Below are 24,704 nucleotides of genomic sequence, written 5' to 3'. Positions count from 1 at the left end.
AATTCAGGTCATTTTCTACATTTTGTAAACATGATAACAATCGAAAATATTGTAATCTTATTTATGGTTAAAAAAGTTTTCAATAAAAATAATCACCAAGCTAAAAGTTATGACACAAAATACTTTATTCCTGGCATTTAGATAAAGAGAAAATGTAGTTTAACGGAAAGAAATTTCAAGTATGAAGATAAGAATTTTGTATTAGCATAGCAAAATTTAAGTGAGTTTTAAACCATTTTGCTCAAATTTGTAGATAGATGGATAAACAGACAGATAAATAGAGAGACACACAAGTCTAAAGCTAGAATACAATAGTACGAGTACCAAATAGACAGCTAGAATAGTTATATATATCGCTTCGTATTACAAACAGTTTTCCATGGATATGAAAATGTACAATTATAAGATTAAAATCAGTTTTGTTAGCCCAAAGATGCAGAAGACACGGGCCAATAAAACTGGTATTAACATTATGATTGCACAATTTCTTATTCGTTGAAAACTGGACATATTCAATAAGATACATGATTTTTCAGTATGGCTTAGAACCGGTACTAATCCAACGGATATGAATCGTTTTCGAAGTCATACTCAAATAAATATTATAATATACTTACATGCTACTTTAACATCTTTAGTGGCTAGAATACTGGCTGCTCTGGGTGCCCGATTAATCAAACCAAGTTCACCAAAATAGCCACCCTCGTCAATCTCATTTACCTACAAAAAAAACCTTGGTGATAAACATAATTACCCCTTTTGTAGATGAGAAATTGTTGGTTGGCAAGTTTGGACGCTATTAGTTTGGAATCAACCATTCAAAATTAAATGTTCCCAAAGTTTTTGCGCCAACGAAAAGAAAACGTGGTTATAAATCTTTGGGTACCAGTGTAATTTACAGTCAATGTTCCCTTTCTTTCTGAGTATCGAGACAAAGCCCATATTGTGACGTCATAAATTTCGGGATAGGAGACGGGATGGGGGGAAGAAAATCTCTTCAAAGGAGATGGAAGAAATGGGGTTCTCCTTTTCCTTTACCTTTCCCGAAATTTATGACGTCACAATGGGCCTTGTCAGTATCGACCCTACGCGACATATAACTCATTATAGAAGGTTCCCAGGCACTATAACTATTTCAGACAATCAACAATTTGATCACACGACCTTTGCTGGAAGTTCTAACTGTGCATAGTAATGAGTTATGCCTGTTTAGGGCCAAGACATTCCCCTTACTTTAACCATTAATGTCGTGCATCCGACATAGCAGCAGTATGTACAATTTTAACGTCTTAGTTTACTTAATCAGAAGTGAGGTGACAATTGGCCCACAAAAGTGCAATTCATAACCTTTAGACCAGAGTCGTTCATTAAAATGATTACCGTCGCTAAAGTAGACAATGGTCTTTTCCTATCAATGTAATTTTTATAACCTAATATACTTTTCAAGAAATACAGTTTATCATATGTTCTAAAACGTGTAAACAAAAACTCGTTGAATTCCCTGGGTCCGTTCCTAACACCCCCCCCCCCCTCCGATCCACTAAATTTAAAATAAGGGTATAGTATTTTTTCTTCTTATGCCTAAACCTAATCCTTAGAGGGGGGACAATAAATGCTGTGCCCTAACCGTGCGGGGCTACCTAGTACCCAATATAGCCTTACCTGACCTGACCTAAAGCAAAATACACAAAAACTACCCCAAAAAATAAGACCGAGGGGGTTCTATGCTCAACTAGCTAATTTAATGGAAACCGCAAAAATATCTATATCTGAAATCTGGAATGTGAGGCACGAATCAAATAACAATGCTTTTCTAATTATACCAAAGAATAGAAAAATATCTTCACAATCAAAAAAGAAAAAGCTCTTTTTTGAGAAACAGTACATAATAAAAAGTAAATAAAGATTTTATTTTACAAATATTTTTAATATGTAATTCAGTCTTTTGAATTAATTTGTAATAAAAATTAATTCTTTTGTATTCTTGAGGGTAAAAATGTTTTTGGCCTTTTTGAATTTTCTTTTAATCTTTCTAAGCCAAAAAGTCTATTTTAAAATACATCCTATCGTATATAGTAGGTTTTTTTTGTCTGAAGTTTAAGATCTTAATAAATACTTAACCGATTGGGTTCTCTAAATTAGTCCTGTATTGGTTTTATACTATTTTAATCTCAGATTTATAACTTGGGATGTATATATTCTATTTTTCTCTGTCCCTTTGATTTTAAAGCCCCTGGACTCCTGGGGCAAAGCCGCTAGTTAATAATTGATAGTTTAGAAAGATGCTGTGAGTATTGGTACAAAAAATATGACGTAACAAAAAAAATTAGCCAATGAGAGGCCACTATAAATTTTACCATTTGTCAATAACTGCCTCTCATTGGCTAATTTTTTTTGTTACGTCATATTTTTTGCACCAATACTCACAGTATCGTTTAGAAACATTTACAAAATAAAGCTGCAAAAAAGGATTATTTCACTGTTTTTAAAACAATACAAGAGATATTTTAACAGCGGTTTCTTTTTGGCTGTTTGGCTGCTGCCAAACCATTGTAAAACAATCTTACCGTTTTCTCTTCACCATTTGTTGATCTAGCAACTACTGAAACCTTTCCACTTTCCAGAATGTACATGCCGTTAGCTTCATCCCCCTAAACAAGAAAGAATATAATTGCTGATTTTCAAAGATGATTAAAGTCCCTCCACAGATTATGACGTCATACGATAGAATAATCAATGAGAGGCCAGCATAAATTGTACCATTGGTCAATTACAGTGTATACAAGCCTCCCATTGGTCATTCTATCGTATGACGTCATAATCTGTGGAGGGACTTTAATCAATTTCCTGATTTTCTCAGAGATCTAAAGGGATAAGACAATGGGTGATCAAATGGTACACAAAATTACCTATTCTGTAGGTAACAATTAGTGGTTGAAACGTTTTTACACTCAACTCAATAAACCAACAAATAAATTTAATAAAAGTCCTCAAGGATGTTAAGCCAACGAATAAGAAAACGTTATTACAGGAATTTGGGAATTCATATAATAAACAGCCCAATGTCCCTTATGCCCCCCCCCCCCTGTGATTTTATACTAAGAAGGGAAGGTTTTAGGGTGCAGAGCTTATAAACATTACTTGTGTGTCTGTCTGTATTTTAGATTGTGTCAGTGCATAAACTTTGACGTATTATTGGCAGAGAAATATTTTCTAGCAAAAAATGAAAAAAATAATATTCTTATATTTTTATTTCTTAGCATATCAAATTTGATATCAATGCATTAGAGTAAAAGAATAGATGGGGCATGAGCTATATACACCTTTGCCCACATGGCGATAACCCTGTCCCGATTTTGTATTAATTGGGTCTTTGAAAACCCAGACGAGTCCCTACAAAAAAACAGAAACCAATTTGCTAGAAGGGCAGGTAGTTATCTGGATCATACACCAATACTTATACATTTTGTATCAAATAAATAATTATCATTATAAGATATTATAATATTAAGTAGCAGAAAATAGGTTATGTTGTAAATAAAAGGTGAAGTAGATAGAGTAGATCTAGATGGTCAATCTGGCCCCATAATCCTTCATCCTGATGAACTCAACTATTAATATTTGACATTATGGAAAGAATGAAAATGTTATACATGACATAAATTACCCCATCATAGCTTTACCCTAAGAAATGCGACTATTTATAAGAATGAAAAGAAAATTAACTGCCCTTAGCGTACCATAATATGTACACTATATAACCAATAGTATGCAAGGATTGTTACATCGCTGTTTTCAGATTGGCCGATTTACAGAGTATATATCTAAATTATATATCCATTGGTGCAATAGAGACGCCAGATTTTTGTTTTATAAGATTAACACTGGATTATCTCATTAAATACTGCCCAGTCGAGTCGGTGTTTCTTCAATTCCGCATATAGTATTACTTTAACACGTGTTTAACAATAGCAAAGAGATACTTTTTTATGCAGAGAGAAAGGGGACAAGGTTTAAAATATCGTTTTCTTATTCGTTGGCTTAACAACTTTGGGGACCTTTAATGAGTTTTGTTTGGTTGGTTTGTTAAATTGAGTGCCCATACGTTTCAACCACTAATTGTAATCTACGGCACTATCAAATTTACTTTAGTGGGGGTTATCTTTATATCATATAGGCAAGGACGTCCAAGCTTTTTTTTTTGGGGGGGGGGGGTAAAAATTAAAAATATATTTTTTTGGAGGGGGGTAATCACCCCTTTACCCCTCCCCCCCCTTGGACGTCCCTGAACCAAACACCTACCTCGCCCTTTTAGTTGTGCTTTAGCTATTGTAAAAATATTCCCTTAAAAGTTAAAACTCTAATTCTTCTACACGTAGAGATTCTGTCAGATTAACAATGGATAAAAAAACTTTTCTAAAAGATTTATTTTTATATTGTTTATAAGATGTATTATTTATTTATTTGAATGTATTTTATGTTATTCTAGCAGCTGCGCTCCAAGGTTAAGTAAGAAAATAGACTAAAACCAAACTTAGATATGATAATTAAAAAGCCTAAAACCATCCAGGGACAAATTAGAAGCTTCCATAAAATGGAGAACTCAAATGGTTTAGTATTTATCGAAATCTTAAGCTAGAGAAAAAAAAACAAGGGCTAAAAAAAACCTTTAAATCCTAGGCTAGCCTAGGAGAGTTATATGATTTGACCAAATGACAAAAAAAAATAATGGTAGTTAAAAAAGTTAGAGCTATTTAAACGTTACTTAACGTGATATAGTGTCCAACGGACATTCACTAATTATAGAGTTAAAAAGTTTAGAAAAAATTTAATTATACAGTTTGAACAAAATATGATCTCGTATCTCTATGAAAAAAATACACCAATTGAACTAATTGAAATAAAGGCTCAAGTTGAATTTATAAACGAAGGTCTTTTTTTCAATAACTTTTTTAATAAAATGGTTTAAGAATGTCTCCAAAAAAGCGTAAGAATAAAATTAAGGGAATTTCTTGAGTGGTTTTATTCACAATACCTTTTAGTCTGACATGTTTAAATACAAGATGAATAACTATAATTTTTATTTATAATCATATCATCATGTGTTATGTACATCAATTTATAATCTATTGTCTTATCCCTTATGAAAGTAGTGAAAAGTATATTGGTGGAAAAGATTAAAAACTTTGGTATATTTTTTACAAAAATGCCTAAAAAAACATAGTAGGAAATGTACTTGAATGGTTTTATGTACAATCACTTCTTAGTCTGACAAATTTTAATTATTAATGATAACAACATATTATTCAATTAATGGCTAGAAATAGAACAGGGCATTTTAAAAGTAAAATGTATAATAGGCATTTTCTACGAAAGGCGTTTTTTGAGATGAGCGTTTTTTGAGATGAGCGTGTTTTGAGATGAGCGTTTTTGAGATGGGCGTTTTTTGAGTATAGCCAATCTATAATAACAAAACTGAATGTTGGTCGATAAGACTACATCTCACACAAATGCGACAAAAAGTCCAATTTAGCGACAAATAAAGCTTTTAAAAAACACCTTCCATTGTAATCAACAAAATTACCCCGGCCTTATTCAAATTATTGGTGGTACAGTTTAAACCATGCTAGTTTGTAAGATCAAATAAAGATTGAATCAAAGTCCCACAAATCTTTAAGTCAATGATTTATAAAACTTTGGAGACTTTATAATTCACATTCTAATTTGTTTTCCTGCCTGCCGTCGTATATCCGATATGATCAAAAAAAAAATAATTTATACCTGTTTTATAATTAGTTCTCCATTTGCATAATTTTTTGAGAGAAGGGCATCCGCTATGTTCATCCTCTCATAATCATCTAAATTAAATATTATAATTAGATTTTTTTTCAATATTTTTTAAATTTTTTTCTCAATATTTTTTAAATTTTTTTCAAAGCGAAGTTTTCTATAATTATTGTCGCTCCGTCCGTAAGTCCGTAACACTGAGCTCTTTTCGTTACTTTGGATATGTAACATGATTCCTGTAACAATTAGGTATGATTAAGAAAGCATTGCAACTCTATAGTCGTAACCAGAAAGTCCGTACGTCCATTCAAAATATGTAGCTTATCATCTTTTAAAACAACAATTTTTTTTTGTTGATATAATCATCCTATTCATCTGATTTTTGGAATTTTGATTCCTCTTACAATAAGGAACAATGTTATAAGCAAAGCATATCTATAATCAAGTCCAAAAGTGTAAACATGTCTTTAACAGTATCCTGTATTTACGAAGTTGTGCAACAAATATACTGTTTATGCAGAAATTTTGACAAAGATGTTTTTTCTCTTCAAATTTCCGGTAGTTGGGAGTTTGGCTGTAGTCAAATGCTCTTATTAAGTCAAACTGTTCTTAATTGTGGACCATTTCATTCGTTGGCTATATTTAAGAACACTATGACTTAATAACAGCATTTGACTTCAACCCAACACCCAACTTTACGAAATTACTCGAAAAAAATGACCCTCTTTATTTCAGTAAAAAAATTATTATTGCCTCGATTTTCTTTATCATGTCGCATGAAAGCAAGCTGTAATAATTATCAACAAAAAAAATACAATATTTCCAAGAATCTATTTTTGACTGAAATTTTTTGTATTATTAGTGGTCATTTGATTGTTTTAGGCTATTTGTGTTAAGTGATAACACCCTCCCCTCACCAAAAAAGGAGGAATGCAATTATACATTTCTAATCCTTATTGAAGCGAAGCCCATTGAGGCTAGAGGTGAAGCTACTTCACTGTGGGCTAGAATTGAATCAAGACAAAAGTAAGTGCCGAGCCCTGGGACCTATGTATGGTGAAAATAGACATAAAACCATGATGATTCCAGGTAAAACCAAAATATTTCAGCGGGGGCTTTTTGAGAAAATTAGATTTAAAAATTTCAAGTTCAATTTTCACCCCCTAGGAGTTGCCGCATAATAATGACAAGAAAAGCAAACATTATCTATTTTAAATAATGAACAACTTTGCTTTTATGAAATCCTTCTTAAAACCTCTATATATATGATTTTTTTTAGGCTGAATTTTCGTGACCTTTGCAAAGCAAGTGATAAAAATGGCCATTTATTAACTCCCTTCAGGAGTGGTTTTATGTAGAACTTTATAAAAGCAAAGTTGTTCAAAATTTAAAATAAATAATATTTGCTTTTCTTGTCATGATTATGCGGCAACTCCTAGGTGGTAAAAATTGAACTTGAAATTTTCAAATCTAATTTTCTCAAAAAGCCCCCGCTGAAATATTTTGGTTTTACTTGGAATCATCATGGTTTTATGTCTATTTTCACCATACATAGGTCCCAGGGCTCGGCACTTACTTTTGTCTTGATTCAATTCTAGCCCACAGTGACTTATAAAGAGATAAAACGCCCTAATCGATCGAAATTGTTCCTTGTTACATTTATCTATAAAAAGCATATTTATTTAATACAAAAGTTAATATTTTTTTTTATTCCGAAAATTTAAAAAAAAGTATATTAGCGACTCTGCCCCTAGTATCTATAGGCTCTATATTCAAAGGGTTATGGAAGTGCCTAAAATAGCCTAAAACTAGGACTTATTTATAGAAAAAATATCCTAAAACCATCTTAGAACCTATAAGAAGCTTCACTGTAATGGAGAACCATATCGGTTCAGCGGTTAGCGAGATCTTTCGCTACAGACAAAAAAAGGTTACTACTCTATGTAATAGAATGAAAAAATAAATTCCTTTCTCAAAAAAAATATTATTATATTTTGATATAAAATAACTGTATATTGTATATATTCTGTGTAAAATATTTTCCATACTTTCAGACTTTTCTCAAGACATAAGATTTACATTTTCCAGTATTTTACCATTTTTCTCTTACATATATTTAAGAATAAAGGAATGGGGAAAAACGTAAATATTTCATTTCAAACCAAACTTCAGTTTTAATGAAAAAATGGATTTTAAATCTTTTATTGTTGTTTATTTAAAACTAGAGACCCTCGAGGCTGGGGTGAAAGTCGCCGCCTTTAAATTTCAATTGTATTTTAAAAAGAAAAAAATTTGGTGGGTCACTTTTTTCTTTCCACATCGGTGCAGCGGTAAGCGAGATCCTTTGCTACAGACAAAAAAGCTTACAACATTACATAATAGGATATAAGATTTTTAAAAATATTATTTCAAGTTTGACTGGGATGTCCTAGGATTCTTAGCAGGTATGAAAAAAAATAGGAGAGACAAGAAATAAGTTACACAGCTAGGAAAGTTTAAGGAAAGTTATCGTATTCATTCGAATCCGGTGGATAGGAACCGGTTCTCATCCATACAAAAAAACTATGTCTAGCATCGTACTTTATCCAGCTTTCTACGAATATAAAGATGTACAATCATAAGATTAAAACCAGTTTTTTTAGCCGGTGCCTTCGGCACCCTGGGGTCTAAAATAACTGGTTTTAACCTTATAATTGTAAATTCTATATCCGCGGAAAGCTGTTTATAATACTAAGCGAGAAATAACTGTTAGCAATTCCTGTATTACTGAATTGTATAGAAAGTTTTACAGAGTAAAAGCATTTGAGGGGAGACTCACAAAAAGCCAGAATATTTGGGAGCAGATTTGGGAGGAAGGGGACATTGGACTGTAAATTATACTGGTCTCAATAGATTTATAAAAAAAGTTCATTCATTCGTAGACACACAAACTTTGGGGACTTTTATAAAATCTTAAGAAGTAAATCTTAATATTATAAATGGGGTATTGATTAATTAATGTTCCATTGTCTTGTCCCTTAAGATTCTTGGTAAAGACTATTGGCAACATTTAATGTAAAAAAGGAATATAAACTGCTATAGAATACAAAGCTAAAGCTTAAAAAGTTCAAAGAAACACTTTTGCTAGGTTAAGAATATTCGATTAAAGGGCTATTTGACTGGTTTCAGTTTTTTTACATTAATGCAAGATGTTTAAAAATCATCAATGAAGACACACAAATAAGGATAAGGGAACCGAAGCTCTGTTTAAATCAAGTAAATATGCAATAAAAATAATAATATGAGGCACATTGTGTTTAATTGTTATTATTGTAAAGGTTTCATTAGATTATGTGTGTTCTCCATAACAATAGCAAATATCGTGTATCATATTCGTATATAGAAACAAGGATAGAAATATCCACAAGTAGTGAAGCACAAAAAAAGGATGGACAAACCGACAAAATTATAAAGCAAATTTTCAGATGTCAAAAAATATACAGAAAGAAGAAAATCACGAAACCTTATGTAATAACATATTTATTTATAGTTATTTGTAGTATGACCGACAGTTACACGTACCAAGAAAATTATATACTGTATGCTCATATGTTTCATCCGTCTATATTGATTGATAGCAACATTTCACACATGGCGTTACAGACTGACGGACAGACTGATGTACGGATAAACAAAGAAAATTAGTAACATCACTACAAATAAGAACAAATATTAAATTAGACGGGATGCTTGTTTCTGAGAGTGAAGCAAAATGAAGCGGTAACAAAAAGTTTGTTGTTCTGTCAATTTAATGATGTGGTACATTTTGCGGAATTTATAGAACACTGAAGAATATGTGTAGCAGCTAACTCAGCAGAAGGTGTATTTACTTTTACATTCTTTCACACATACATACAATGTCAATCTTGGCATATTTTTGTAACAAAAAGTAATACGATGTCCGTTTATACGTTGTTTTCCATAAACCGAAACACCTTTACCAACCGTATTTCGAAATATAATTGAAAATATAGGGTCACAGGGATCTAAAGGGATAAGACAATGACCGGTAAATTGAATTACAAACCCAATGATAATAAACAAAATTACCCCTTCTTTAGATTAAAATTAGTGCTTGATACGTCTAAACACTCAACTCAATGAAACAACCAATAAAAATTCACCAAAGTCCCCAAAATTGTCAAGCCAACGAATAGGAAATCGTTATTATAAAACTTTGGGGACTAGTATAATCCATTGTTTCCTCTATCTCTCTGGATAAGTCACATATCATCAGTATCATTTTTAAAGTCGGTGTTGGTCAGATTCGAATTCGACACCTCCCCGGCAATACAATTTCAGCTAATGTTTGTAGACAATTAAGCCAATTATAAAGCAATTGAGGACCAAAACCTAATTAGTCAACAACAACAAAAACTTGAAATGTGTATCTTTTGTCTTTTATGTTTGAGGAATGGATGTAGAATATACGTAGACGATATAAAAGAAGAAAAATTGTCGTAAATTTAGGTTGCGATTTCCCCCCGCATTTATTAGTCGGGCCGTTTATTCAGTAGGAGGAAAGAGAATGGGATAAAGGAAGGGTATGGGGGGGATCGTTATCTTATCCCACTAAAGATTTCACTTCATAATAATACATGAAAAACTGGTGTAAGATCCAAGTAATTATACATCCATTTTTCTATGTAAGTTTTTTTCTCTGAAGTGATTTTTTATAATAGCATTATTTGTTTATACTATTATGTCAGAAAAAAAAATTAATAAGCTTAAAAAGAGTATTACCAGAAATAACCAAAATCCTGATGAATGCCAAAATAATTTCTATTTTACCCTGTAATTTAAATAGTTCCACAGTCAGCATATTTCAAGCAATTAAAATTTTATCAACAACAAAAAAAAAGCTGTCATGCTTACCTAAATGTGACAACAAAGGCACATTCTTAAGAAAAGCCTCGTATAATTTTCTTTTTTGATAAGCATTTCTCAACACAATTTTTCTAAAGGTTTGTCTGTCCATGGCCCACAATGCTCCGGCGGTTTCGGCCTGAAAAAAAAACAATATTTACAATCAGAAGCGAAGAACAATATGATAAATTACAATAGTAGATTTTTAGCAGAAATTGTCATTCTCGTAATAAGACACTTTTAGCCATTTGTAAAGAAAAATATGTGTAAAACAAGGATGACAATATCCATAAAAGCAAAGCTCTAAAATCAAGAGGAAGCACAAACATAAACTTGTTGCAAAATTGAGTAGATACAGGATACTGTATAAGGACCTACTTTCATTTTTATGATTTAATTATAGAGATGCTTCGCTTATAATAACAAAAATCAAATGAATATGTAAAAAAAGGTTAAAAATCATCATGTTTATTGGCGTACAGACTTTCTAGTAACGATTTTACAGTTGTTACGCTTTCTTAATTGTACCTAACTGTTATATGAATCATCATGGAAAGTTTTAAATCAATTGGACAGTTCTTACATGTTTAAATTAACGAAAAGAACCAACCATTGCGGACTGACGCACCTACACTTATTATAGATTCGCTTCTGAAAAATTTTTAATCTTTTTATGGCCCCCTTTAACAACTTTAAAGTACAAACAATTAACAGATCAATAAATGTACTTGAAATATTTCTCAAATAAAGTACATAAAATAATTTTCATTGCTAAAATTAACGTTAAAAACACGCTCTTAAATTTAATGTGTAAATGAATATACTTATGTAATACATATATCATTGGATATGTACCTTGTAATTAAAATACAAGACAATATCAATGTAATAGGTTGCAATACATGCAATATAAATTTCAATAAATCAATGTTTTATTATTAGAACTCTGGCTATATAGTATATATGGCCTCTAATAAAATACTTAATTAAAACAGATTTTTTAATATCAGGGCTCGGCAGCAGCGCGTCAGCTGCGACTAAGCCTCAAATTCAAACTTGTTTGGAAGCTTTTACAATTTGTTTGAAAAAAGAAGGATTGCCATAAATGTGTCATGTTTAGATTTCGAGCTGATTTTAAAACTGTAAAAGGTTGATTTACCCATCTGACTGAAGTGCGGCTGCTCAATATTCATTTGCTGCTTTGGACATAATTTCTCTCTTACTAATTGTATTTTATGAACTTTCTATGTAAAAATGAATAGAATTTCTTTTATTTTTCTCAATCCAAACATTGAATAAATCCGATATTAAGATAAACAAAAAGAGATTTTTGAAAATGGAAAAGAGAAATTTATTTGATGAAACAATTTTCAGAAAATCTAATCCAGCCAACATTGTTTGCCCGTTACGTTTGTTGATTTTTACATTTTTTTTGGTACATTATTTGTTTAGAATCTGACTCTGTTATAAACAAGACCTTAAAACATTCATGAAACGCGATTTTGTAATGAAAAGTAAATTGATAGGAAAATCAAAATATCACGGTCACAACCAACAAAATAAAACATGTTTTGCAAGCGTTCATTAGACAGACATACAGGCAGACAGACAGACAGACAGACAGTGTGAGGGATCCTAAGCTTTATTGAACAATATGACCCTCACAATAAAACTTGAATTCTTCTCTAATGAAGCATCCACCTCTTGAATTAAACGACTTTTATCTTTAAGTTTTAACTAATTAGATCAGATTTAGACCTTACTTATGACCTCCTCTGAAACTAATAGAAGCTTTTTGACTTTATATACAGGGATCTAAAGGGATAAGACAATGACCGTTAAGTTGATGTACATCCCCAATGATGATACATAAAATAACCCCTTCTGTAAATTAAAATTAGCTGTTAAAACGTTTAAAGACTTATCTTAATGCCCCCAAAGTTTTTAAGCCAACGAATAAGAAAACGTTATTATAAAACTTTGGGGTCCAGAATAATAAACATATTCATTGTCCCCTCTTTCTTTGCTTTAAATACAGTTTATCTAAAATTGTTTAAGTTGGGTATAAGACTTCTTTTTTAATGTTTAATAAAAGAGGTTTTTAAAGGGTCCTTCATTGAATTAGCTAGGATATTATGAATTGTTTATCTTTGTAAAGACTTTATATTGACGTGAATGTTGTAATCTTTTCCTCACAGATTATTCTATATTTATACAATTATTATTATTACCATACCATATAGACCAACTATTTTTATCTTATTATAACAAGGATAATTGTGATCATAGTAGCGCAGTGATCATGTATTTGTGATCATATCTTGCTAATAACATTTTTATTTCAGTTTATGTAGTAAGAATAATAGGCTGTTTATTACACTAGTCCCCAAAGTTTTATAATAACGTTTTCTTATTCGTTGGATTAACAACTTTTGGGACTCTTACGGAATATTGATTGGTTAATTTATTAAGTTAAGTGTTCAAACGTTTCAACCACTAATTTTAATTTACAGAAGGGTTTTTTAAATGTGACATCATTGGGCATGTACATAAAGTTATCTGTCATTGTATTTTTCCCTTAGATCTCTGCATTTTTGAAACTTTTCAAAAAAGTTAATTGCAAAGGACTTTAATTTAAGGTAGCCATTGAAGATAAGGATTCCCATCTTTTAGACAGACAGATTTAATGACATAACCTTAGCTAACATTAGCTACTTCTATAAGATTACAGGAAAACCCTCCTTCTCAGGTCACATTTTCCAAGATTTTGTCTAGTTAATAGTTTAGTCAGAATTGGTTCTGGGTCCCAAAATACAAAACATTTAAAAAGAGTAAAGAAAAATGTTTGTTTGCGGGTTAAAAAGAATATTTTTCGTCCAGGTTCTTAGGGGGGGGATTTTTAACCTATTCATTTATAAACAGGGGCGTCTAAGGAAGGCGGGATTAATCTATGTTTTTTTCCGGTCAAGTGAATTTAAACTTTAGTAGTGATCATAAATGGGAAAATCTAAAAAAATCCATTTTGTCCTTGCTCTATAAAGGAATCAGGATAATTATTATTAAAAACACAAAAAATGTGATTGTTGTCAGGGATCAACGTCAACATGCACTTTGTGTGAAAAAGCGCCATAATTTGTATTAAAGATTCTTTGGCATTAGAAAAAATCTTTGATTGCATTAAATCTGTATGAAAGTATTAGGGATATTGAGGGATAAGACAATGGACAATTATATTTATGAACACCCCCAGTTATGATAAACAAAATTATCTCTCCTGTAGATCAAATTTATTTGTTGAAAAGCTAGGAAAGTGCTACAAAAACAAATCAATCAAGATTTAATAAAACTCATTGTACCAGTTTTAATTCTTAGTTTAATTTGCTCTCTCTCACTTGAAAGTCCCTGCCTTTAATCAATTAATTTTCTATATGTTGGAATTTTCAATTACCATAACAACATAAAACTACAATAAAAAATACCAAAGTCTATTAAGAACAAGCCGGCTTTTAATCGGAAAGAAATCAAAACAATAAGCTTAAGAAAAAATTGCGCTTGGCTTTTTTGGTTTGGTATTCCTTGATATTTAAGATTTAGTATTTCTACAAACTAATTGTTTTTCCTAATACATATCAGTTTGTTGCGGCGTCACAGAGTCCTGCGTCAAGTCTGATCTAATTATGCTAATTTTCAGATAAGACACCAATATAGAATCATAGGCACACATATATGTATAGGCAAAATTATTTATAACGTAATTGGAGTAACGAATTTATTATTTACTTGGATCTTACACCGGATTTTCATTTTCTCTAATAAAGTTAACCGTGTGGCAGACTAAAATAACGATCTTAATCCATATTTACTTAACATTTTCTGTCTGAGGTAAATTAAAGAAATTAAGCCAAATCTATGTGTGTGTAAGTGTGTGTGTATGTGTGTGTGTGTGTGTGTGTGTGTGTGCTGTGATTCTTATAATTAACATTAATTACAAGATAAAGCTTACTCCAAGGACAAAACGAACATTACAACAATGGGACTTTAAAGGTTAGAAGAAACATACTATTGTAGTTTGATTCAGATTTCGTGGTTCTTTATTTTTTCTCACCAAATAGTGAAGTTGTTAGGTCTGTCAACTGGTAGGTCATACCTCAGGTCGGTCAGGCTTTTAAGTTAGACTATCATAGAAAACAAACCATCTAATTATGCCAACTTTTTCTGGGAGTCTCAACATATGCAGTATGCATAGTAATTATTTAACTTTCCATAGGCCAAACTTCTAATGTAACGCGTCTTACATAGAAATAGCTAAAACATTTTTTAAAATTCTTTCGCTGGTAATTCGTTAGATTAGAGCCCAACATCTTTCTATAGACTAATGTATGCATTTACTTTTAAGTCGTAGTTTTAATAGGCTGGTATATGGTTTTGCAACCCAGTATTCAATTTATGCAAAAAATATTCGTTTTTTTCTGCCAATCTAAGCTGCGTTTCTATAAGAAATATTGTCTTATACAATCTTGTTTGGCAATAAAAATTGGGTTTTTTGATTTTGCAAATAAATTGTTTGTACTTTTATTTAGTTGCACAAATTTAAATACATCAATTTTTTACATGTAACGAAACAATCACAAGCTAATAACATTTTTTGAAAAAGTGACAATATGTATTATACAGTCTATTATTGACGGACAGTCAGACCATCATATAAACAGACTTACTCCTGATAAAGAGAAGCTGCGCTGAAAAAATGCATTTCAAATATCTATCTATGCAACAAAATACATTTCTATGCAATTTAAAAACATGTATAAAATCTATAAAAGTACAAAAAATTTTGATGCATATTAAGACAATATCAGTGTGGATGGTAGTCCGAAGTACACACCTCTTAATGAAGTAAATCAAGCAAATCATGCTTGGTCAGTTTAGACAGGTGCTAGGGGCTGTTATAGCCATAGGCTGTTTTGTTTTAAAATAGACAGCAATGATATTTTTTTAAATTGTAAAAATATATATTTTACAGCCAAAAGATTTATATTTTCATGAATAGAATATATTAGGCATTGGTAAAAGTTTGTATATAAATGCCTGAAAATGTTTAAAGTTTTTCTTCTAGGTTGACACAAAAACAATTTACTTATATTTTAATGCAGTAGTACAGCTAGTATAAGGTAATGACCAATTTAGTAGCAGATGTGATTTTTGTTGGTTGAATTAGGGATTGAAACAGAGGAGGGGGGGGTGTACATAAAGGTTGTAAACCAAAAGGTTTAAAAAAGAAATAGGATATTTTATTTTCTTAAAAGTAGTATTTTTTAGGCTTTACTTTAAAAAATAATTTAAAGAAAAATGTGAAAACAAGAAAGAAAAATATCCCAAAGAGTAAATTATAACCGTGTTGAACATTTTGTGCAACATTTCCAGTGTCTTCTATGTTTATAGCAGAACACATTACATGTTTGTAAGTATAATACCAGAGGCGTTTCCGAAACAAGGAGGGATTACAAACCCCTATAGCAAAAATCCTACATTTTTTGAATTACTGATTACTATTACAACAAGGTACATGTTTATAAGCGAAGCATCTCTATAATCAAGTCCTAAAAATGTAAGTATGACTACAAATTTTGTTTATACTTTTGTCATTCTTGATTTTCAGTTCTGGCACTCTAAAAGTGTTCGAGTGTTCGTTTGTCCTACTGTTTCAGAGCTTCGCTTTTATGGATGTTGTTATCCTTGTTATTAAAAACCTACTTTCTGATAATCCAATTTTGAATCCCTCTTATCCTTACAATTTTATTATTTTCAAAAAAAAATCCACATCCCCTTGGCTTGGAAAATGTTGCGCATAACATATTAGATATATTTTTGCAGAAACTGTTTACTGTAAATTAAACAGCTATTTAGTATATAAATGTTGTTTTATTTTGACTGCATAGAAACTATACAAATACTCCAAATAGTATATTTACTTCAAAATTGTACTTATTTAATGTTTAAGGGTTACTCCAAGGACGTTCAAGCCTTTTTATTTGGGAGTAATCTTTATATCATTTAGGCAAGATCTCCAACCCCCCCCCCCCCCCCCGAAAAAAACTTTATTAGCAACGAAACTACTCTATAATTACCATTGTCTATCAGTCCATCCCTAGCTATGTCGGGAATGTGATTTTCTCGTCTTCTATTTCAGATAGACGGCTGATTTTAATGGTTAAGATTACTTTCTTTTCTATGACCAATTCAAAAATAAATTATTTATAAGCCATAAATACAAACATGTAAGCAATAAATATATAGGTATTCAATTAACATGTTAAATATACTCTGTATCTCAATAAAAACCTATATTTTCTTAGGTATTTTCATATAAGTTCAAAATAAGAAGAAAAAAAATGTAATTGAAATAATGTATTTTCCAGTATCGCTTCAAAACCGATTAATATCCGGTGGATTAGAACCGGTCATCAGATATACTGAAAAATTATGTCTAGCATCGAAATATATCAAGTTTTCTAAGAATATAAAAATGTACAATCATATATTAATATTATAATTGTAAGCTGTTTCTACACGATATGTGAGAAATAACTATTCTTCATACTCGTTTTCGCTTTCATATCATAAACAAAATTTTGAAAATAAACTTAATATTTATGCTTATTTTGGGTTAGGTCAAGTATGAGTTTGAAGATCCCCGTTGGGATAGGGCTACCTTACCTGTACAGTGGCTGCTCTAGGCATATTGTAGAGTAGGGCAAGCTCACCAAAACTTCCTTTTCCTTCGTAGTTCATCACTTTTTTCTTGCTACCATCTAAAAAGTAATAGGATGTTTTTCTGTTTGTTTGTAACAAAAGAACCACTGAACCGATATGATTCTCCTTTACAGGTTAGGTGCTAGGAAGGTGTATATAACTATTTTGGAGGAGGGTATCACTTCTCTCCCAAGAGAAATCGCCAAAAATAAAAAAAAAACAGAAAACGCCGCCCAGCGGATATTTTTGGTAAACAGCTAATCTTAACATAGATTAAGATAAAAAACATTTTACATGCCCCTAGAGGCCTAAAATGTACAAATCTAAATTTGAAATACAATTAGTTTATGTTAGTAAGGTATGCGGCACTGGACTGTTAATTAAAACTGGTACCCAAAGTTATATCATGACGTCCTATCAATTAATACTTTGGAACCCCATCATAAATTCTTGATTGGTTGGTTCAAACTAGTAGTAAACCATGTTTAAATCTAAAGAAGGGGAATTATTATTTTTTATTATTTGGTTTTTGATTAATTGTGGAACATTGCTTATCCCTTTAGATCCCTAGTATATTTATAACATCTAGTTCTTGCTATGGATATAAAATATATTGACAATACACATTTATTGTATCTATCTAAGTAATATATTGTTTATAAGCTGCACAAGGAAAAACAATGAAAATTAAGCAGAAAAACACATTAAGCCTTTTCTTATTTAACTAATTCAATTATATTAATGTCTCTTTTTAATTACAAAATAAATCATTAAAGCTAAAATAAAAGAATCAAGATTAGGTTACAGAATGAATGAACCCGGACTGTGTTAATATTTCCGACGCTATTGGCTGATGATCAAAGACCCAATTGAAAGTCAGCACAGGGTCCCCACCCCGTAAACATACAGCTATTTAGTCCCTTTAACAGTTAAGGTTGAAAAAAAACGTTTCTATTTTGGAAGATCTTGTATCTTTTAGTTACCTTTGAAAATTTAATTTAACAAAGAAATTTGATCATATTTGTCTTATTATTTGAAAATAAGAAAAAACTAAAAACACTGGAAAATATCTAAAATTGTATAAAATTCAATAGTGACAATTATAATGTTTTTGGTAGCAGATTTAAATAAAATTTTATGATGGTTTTAGGTTTCAAGCAGTAATCAGTACTACTTTCGACATAAAGATCAGAAAATAGAGTGTACTGCCCTCTTCTAGTCGTTTTTTTTTATAAAACGTACTATAAATTAAATTCTAACACCATTCTTCGAAAGATCCGTTGTTTAGATCTTAATAAACATTTGTATACCTTGTAAATCTACTAGTACATTATATATTCCATGGTCTACCACATAAAAGTTATCTCCATCCGCACCCTGAAAAAAAAGAATCTATGTAGTGCAACCTTATCGTACATCCGTTTGTCGTTCCATCATCCTGTAGAACTATCAAGGATCGGCAGCCTTGACTCAGCCTCAAATTTAAATACGTTTAGAAGCTTTATCATTTTTTTCTTGAAAAAGGGAATGTTATATTTGGGTCAAGTTTAGATTTTCAGCTGACTGAAAATTTATTGGTTGTATATCACATAAAAATAGATAAACCTATATACTTTGATAGATAGGCATACATATTAGGAAGACGATAGTTAATTGTTAACCCAAACTTCCAAGAAAGGCCGCTTTCTTGAATTTTCAGGCGTATGTACTTAAAATGTTTTTAAAAAAGAAAATTCAGAGTTCTATGAACGATTTGAAACCAATATGCTGAAGTTGCAAATATTACCTCAAGAGAAACAGGGATGAAAAATTCCACAAGTTTAGATTGTACATTAAAAACGAGGGAAAGATAAATAGGAATATGAATCTATTTTGATTAAAAACTTTAAAAATCTGTGTATTGAGAGGAACTAAAGTATGGGTATTACACACAAAATAAAATGATAAAACCATCTGGTTAAAATATTGTCTATTGCCTAAAATTTTGGTTTAATTCAGCTTACACCAACAACGAAATTAATTCAAAAAAAATCACGAACCTATACGTAGTTCTCAGCTGTCTTTGTGGGGGGGGGGGGGGGGGGCAACATATGGTAAAATTGACGACCTCTCTATCTGCCTTCCAAATATCATTTAAGATTTATTTCACTTGTTGGTTATACCTTGTACCTGGGTTTAATTAGAATACGAAAATCACCAGATTAGGTTTTAGTAAGCTTTAGAGTAACTGCGTTTTTAATAAAGTCAAGAGGGTCATACACACATACAAACACACACACACACCCTAACACCTACACACACACATATACACACACACACAGACACACACACACACACCCTAACACCTACAAACACACATATACACACACACACACAGACACACACACACACGCACACACCCTAACACCCACACACACATACAAACATACAATACACACGTTTAAAGGCAGTTGACAGAACTTTGCATGGTAAAGCAGAAAGAAGGCGGTAAAGCAAATAATCTTGGATTTGCAAATTTTTACGACTTGAAACAAGCCTTTGATACTGATTCTTAACTTTTCCCAGAATGCAATTCTGGAATAAAACTTTAATATAAATCTTTAGGGGAAGCATTTAAAGTGGATTTTTTCCAATATAGAATATATTTTAAAAAGTAAAACTGCTCTATAATTAATTAGTAGTCGGTCTGTCTGTAAAGAGTTTTTGTGTCTGTAGCCCAGTTCTTTGTGATAACCTAGTCATTACTCATAGGGGCGGGATTCTCCTTCGATTTCGAGTAATCAACTAGAGAACCCAAGGGCATCATCCGCTTAGAATGGGATGCAATACTCTAACGCTCACTATATAATATTAGGTTAAGAACACCTATCAGACAGCCAGCCCTGTGTGATAGTCTCCTTAACTCATTATCTCCTTTATTTTTTACTAGCGGCTACGCCCCTAGAGGCCTCTAGGGGCACTTGAGGAGGAGAGAGTCGAATTTAATAATTCAATTTCTTATTTTAGATTTTAAAAGAAAAAGTAAAAAAAATTACGTTTGACGTTTGTTTTTCGTTGAACTCTCTTTCTAAAATTAAGAAATTAAAAAAAAATTTAATTTCTCTAGGGAGGGTGGTGGTACCCTCCCCCAAAATAGTTATAAACCTTCCCGGGACATATGAGAATCTACCCTGTTAAGGAGAACCCGATCGGTTCAGCGGTTAGCGAGATCCTTCGGTACAAACACACAAACACACAGACAAACATCCTGTTACTTTATTATAAGGATTACCCTACTGACTTATATTTTATTTGGCTGTTCTTAATACAAAAACGCAAGAATCTATATCTACTTAATTGTGCACATTTTATTCTTAAAATTCGTTGGTAATAGTGAATATATTTGTCCCTGTTTCATTTATTGTATATAAGTACCGGATTAACTTATAATTTGAATAGGCTTTACTTTTAACTTATTTGAATTTTAAATACTTTAGAGTTCAATAAAATTAAATTAAAGTTTGGAAAACACTTATGTAATTTTCTTTTATTGTCTAAAATCCATTTTTGAGCATAAAATTAATTGTTAGAAATTTTTACCAAGAATGATAACAAACATTGAAATAGTATTTCAGCAGTTACTTTCAGCAAATATAGAAAAGGATCTTTTTAGCTTAAAGCATAAGTAGCTTGAAATGTCTTTAACTTTTAATCCTAAATGTCCTTATCTTGTTATTGCTGCACTACTTATGGTTGACATAATAATCCTTAATTTATTTGCACTATGCTTTATATAAACAAGAGATATAAGAACATTGTAAATCAAAGTGTAGACTTTGAATCCATTTAGACATTTAGAAGCTCTTCACAGTGCCTTCGAAGGTGCTTTGACTTTAGTGTCAGAACCTAAATTGGGACATAGTGCATTTCATTACCCTAGGTTAGGTAACTTCATTTCACTTTTCAATAAAATCTAAAATTCAGCGGTTTTTGAGAAAATTAAATTTGAAAATTTCAAGTTCGATTTTCACCCACTAGGAGTTACCGCATAATCATGACAAGAAAAGCAAAGATTATTTATTTAAAATTTTGAACAACTTTGCTTTTATAAAGTTCTTCATAAAACCACTCCTTAAGTGTGTTAATTAATGGCCATTTTTATCAATTGCTTTGCTAAGGTCACGGAAATTCAGCCTTAAATAAATCATATATAGAGAGGTTTTATGACTGACTTTATTAAAGCAAAGTTGTTCAAAATTTTAAATAAATAATCTTTGCTTTTCTTGTCATGATTATGCGGTAACTCCTAGTGGGTGAAAATTGAACTTGAAATTTTTAAATCTAATTTTCTCAAAAACCGCTGCATTTTAGATTTTATTCAAAAGTGAGATGAAGTTACCTAACCTAGGGTAATGAAATGCACTATGTCCCAATTTAGGTTCTGAAAGTCAAAGCACCTTCGAAGGCACTGTGTCTTATAATGATAAACATAATTATCCTCCTATAACCTATCCCTGTAGAATACCTGAGTAATAATAGTCTCTCCAGGTTCTGCTTTCCTATCAAACATATATATTTATCCTCTCTTGTCCTATCTCTATAGAATACCTGAGTAATAATAGTCTCTCCAGGTTCTGCTTTCCTTTCAAACATTGCATCCAACACTTCAATCAACTGTTCACTGTCCAATGATCTAAAATAATCATAAAGTGATAAAAAATCATTAAAAATACTTCAATTTAGAAAATAATTTACATAAGGATAAATAATTTCATATTTTATCTTAATTCATGAAATTTAGTAATGTTAAATATAAGGGATTTTAATAATATTTTATAATTTTATTACTTTAATTTTCTAACTGACACGGTATTATTAAAATAAGGATGATTATGTTTATGCTAGCTTAGGAGTTATGGTTTCTTTAGGTTAGCCTAACAAATTTTATAGGAATTGTCTTATTATCATAATTAGCCAAAAAATATGCAGTATTCATATAAGATTGTGGACAAAAATATAACTAAATACTACATAAAATTAAAAAAGAGAAAATTTAAAAAACAAAACTATTTTTTTATCAGCTTTGCTGCAGTGATCTCTCTATAGAGTGTTAAAGAATGGATACAGAGTATAGGTGGATAGTATGACAGGGAAAATTTGTAGTCAATTTAGGTTGCTAAAATTGCCATCACTTAACGGTCAGTTCGTTCATCCAGTGGGAGGGGAGAATGGTATAAATGGAATGGATGGGGGGTCTTTATTTTAGCCAGCTACAAGTTTCACTTTATTAGAGTACTTGTTAATCTGGTTTAGATCCAAGTAATATTAAATCCATTGATAAAAGGCTAGACAGAAAGACATGGTTACTTATAGAGTAGAATTGCATATAAAATTACCTAAAAAGTAGACAGTCCTTGACTGCCTCTGCAAGTCTCTGCCGTTGATCATCTGTTTTAGGATGGACAGTCTAAACAAATAAATACATTTAAATAAACTTTATATGTTTCATTCTGTTTTGTACAAATCTGTCTATCTATCTATATACAGTCTGTCTGTTTCACAGTCTATATGTCTGTCTATCAATCATTTATGTAAACCTATCTCATTATATTTTCATATATCTGATATTAATAAATGTCACTATTTATAATTAACTATATCTATATTTTTCACCAAGTATGAGAGGATGTAAATTTCACAGGGTTATTGAATTTTAAACTATAATGTTACTAAAAGTTTTATAGACACGTTCTCTCATTCGTTTGACTTAAAAACTTTGGTTACTTTTATGGTTTGTAGAAACTAGTAGTGTCCAAACTTTTCAATCAATATTTTTAATGGAACTCTTGTAGAATTTTGATTGGTTGGTTCATTAAGTTGAATGCCCAAGCGTTTCAACTTCTAATTGTTATCTAAAGAAGGGGGATGTACATAAATTTATTGGCCATTATCTTATCCCTTTAGATCCCTGGTTAGATAGCTATCTATTTAATGTATGCACCTTGACTTCATCAACTCCGTCGTCTTCCTCTGGATTATAGGCCTCAGCAAACACGGATTTCCTACGATTTCCAGCATTCCCGTATACTGTCTCATCTAAACAAAAATAATCATATGAAAAATATATATTATTGAGAAAGAATCATCCTACTAACTTTAACTTTAATAATTCCTAGGACGATAAGTGACAATCAGCAAAGCATCTCCATTGTTCAGTCCTAAAATGTCATATCAAGTATCTTGTATTCAAGCAATTATAAGACTGATTTAAATCGAACTTTATGTACTTCATTTTCAATTTTATAAGCTTTGCACTCTTTTTGTTTATATTCCTCTCTTCATAGGCATGATCCGTAGTAGGCTTTAATATATTTTCTCTAGAGGGTTAGGTCAACCTTAACAAAACAAATTAACTAAACTCAACAATGAATCTTTTTTAAATTTAAAATCTTGTATATAAGGGAGATGGAGTAAAATTACTCCATAGGGCTAGGCGCAGTGGCCTGTATTAAGTATTTTAACATTTTGATTTTGAACCTTTATGCTAAAACACAAAGGCTTGCGAATTTATTGTGCAAATATGAAATTCTTTCTCCAATATTTGTTTTTATTGAATACAACAAATAAACTATAACATAGAATACAACAAGATTTTATGAATATTCAGAAAGTTCGCAAAGATTGGCAAAATACCGTAGAAAATAATTATTGTCTGGCAGTAAGGGCCAAGTAATTATATGGAATAAATATGTATTTATTATTTTTATATAACATATTCTAACACAGGCATTAACAAAGAACGATATAGTATGTCTATTCAAAGAACAATATGATTAGTGTATCTTGTAATACAAGCAATTGGAAACATTCTAGAAATGCAAAAAACATTTAGCATTACAATGCGCAATCTATTTCTAGGCCTTTTCCTATGCCTAACCCCTGCGTGGGCCCCTATCACTGCGGAGCTTCCCAATACCCAAGGTCTAACCTAAACTAACGACAACTAACTCCCCGTTCCATAATTTAATGTATAAAAGAAGGGGAGGGGTTTCTGTGATCGACTAGGTGCTTTGAGGAAAATCCCCTTTTCTCCTTTGCCCAGGTTGTATTAGACAAAATAAATACCAGGATGTAAAAAGCAAAGCTTCGCTATTATAGATATTAACACCATTGTTTCTTTTATCTTTATTAAAACTTAGTTACAATCATAAATAATAAACATTAGATGGAAAAAAAGTAAGAAAAAGAGTTTTCTTGAGTAGAGAACAATCATTTTTCTT

At 31.1% G+C, this 24,704-nt stretch overlaps 1 protein-coding gene across 6 annotated transcripts in view; it reads right to left on the bottom strand.

The window, feature by feature from the left end:
• Nucleotides 1–24,704, bottom strand: part of Pka-R2 (cAMP-dependent protein kinase type II regulatory subunit) — a 55,648-nt gene that overhangs the window by 3,909 nt on the left and 27,035 nt on the right. For all 6 annotated transcript variants that reach the window (XM_080162492.1, XM_080162504.1, XM_080162498.1 and 3 more), the window contains 9 exons: nt 23,426–23,520; nt 22,821–22,891; nt 22,033–22,117; nt 18,756–18,822; nt 17,410–17,504; nt 10,702–10,831; nt 5,782–5,858; nt 2,568–2,651; nt 618–720 (listed from right to left, as the gene is read on the bottom strand). In XM_080162492.1, the coding sequence (XP_080018618.1) occupies nt 618–720; nt 2,568–2,651; nt 5,782–5,858; nt 10,702–10,831; nt 17,410–17,504; nt 18,756–18,822; nt 22,033–22,117; nt 22,821–22,891; nt 23,426–23,520 (807 nt within the window). The remainder of the gene's footprint in view (nt 1–617; nt 721–2,567; nt 2,652–5,781; nt 5,859–10,701; nt 10,832–17,409; nt 17,505–18,755; nt 18,823–22,032; nt 22,118–22,820; nt 22,892–23,425; nt 23,521–24,704) is intronic.

The sequence above is a fragment of the Acartia tonsa genome, chromosome 1 (assembly GCF_053477335.1).
Source record: "Acartia tonsa isolate MP-2025a chromosome 1, ASM5347733v1, whole genome shotgun sequence".
In the NCBI taxonomy this organism is placed as follows: domain Eukaryota; kingdom Metazoa; phylum Arthropoda; class Copepoda; order Calanoida; family Acartiidae; genus Acartia; species Acartia tonsa.
This window is presented reverse-complemented; position numbering and strand designations above follow the sequence as displayed.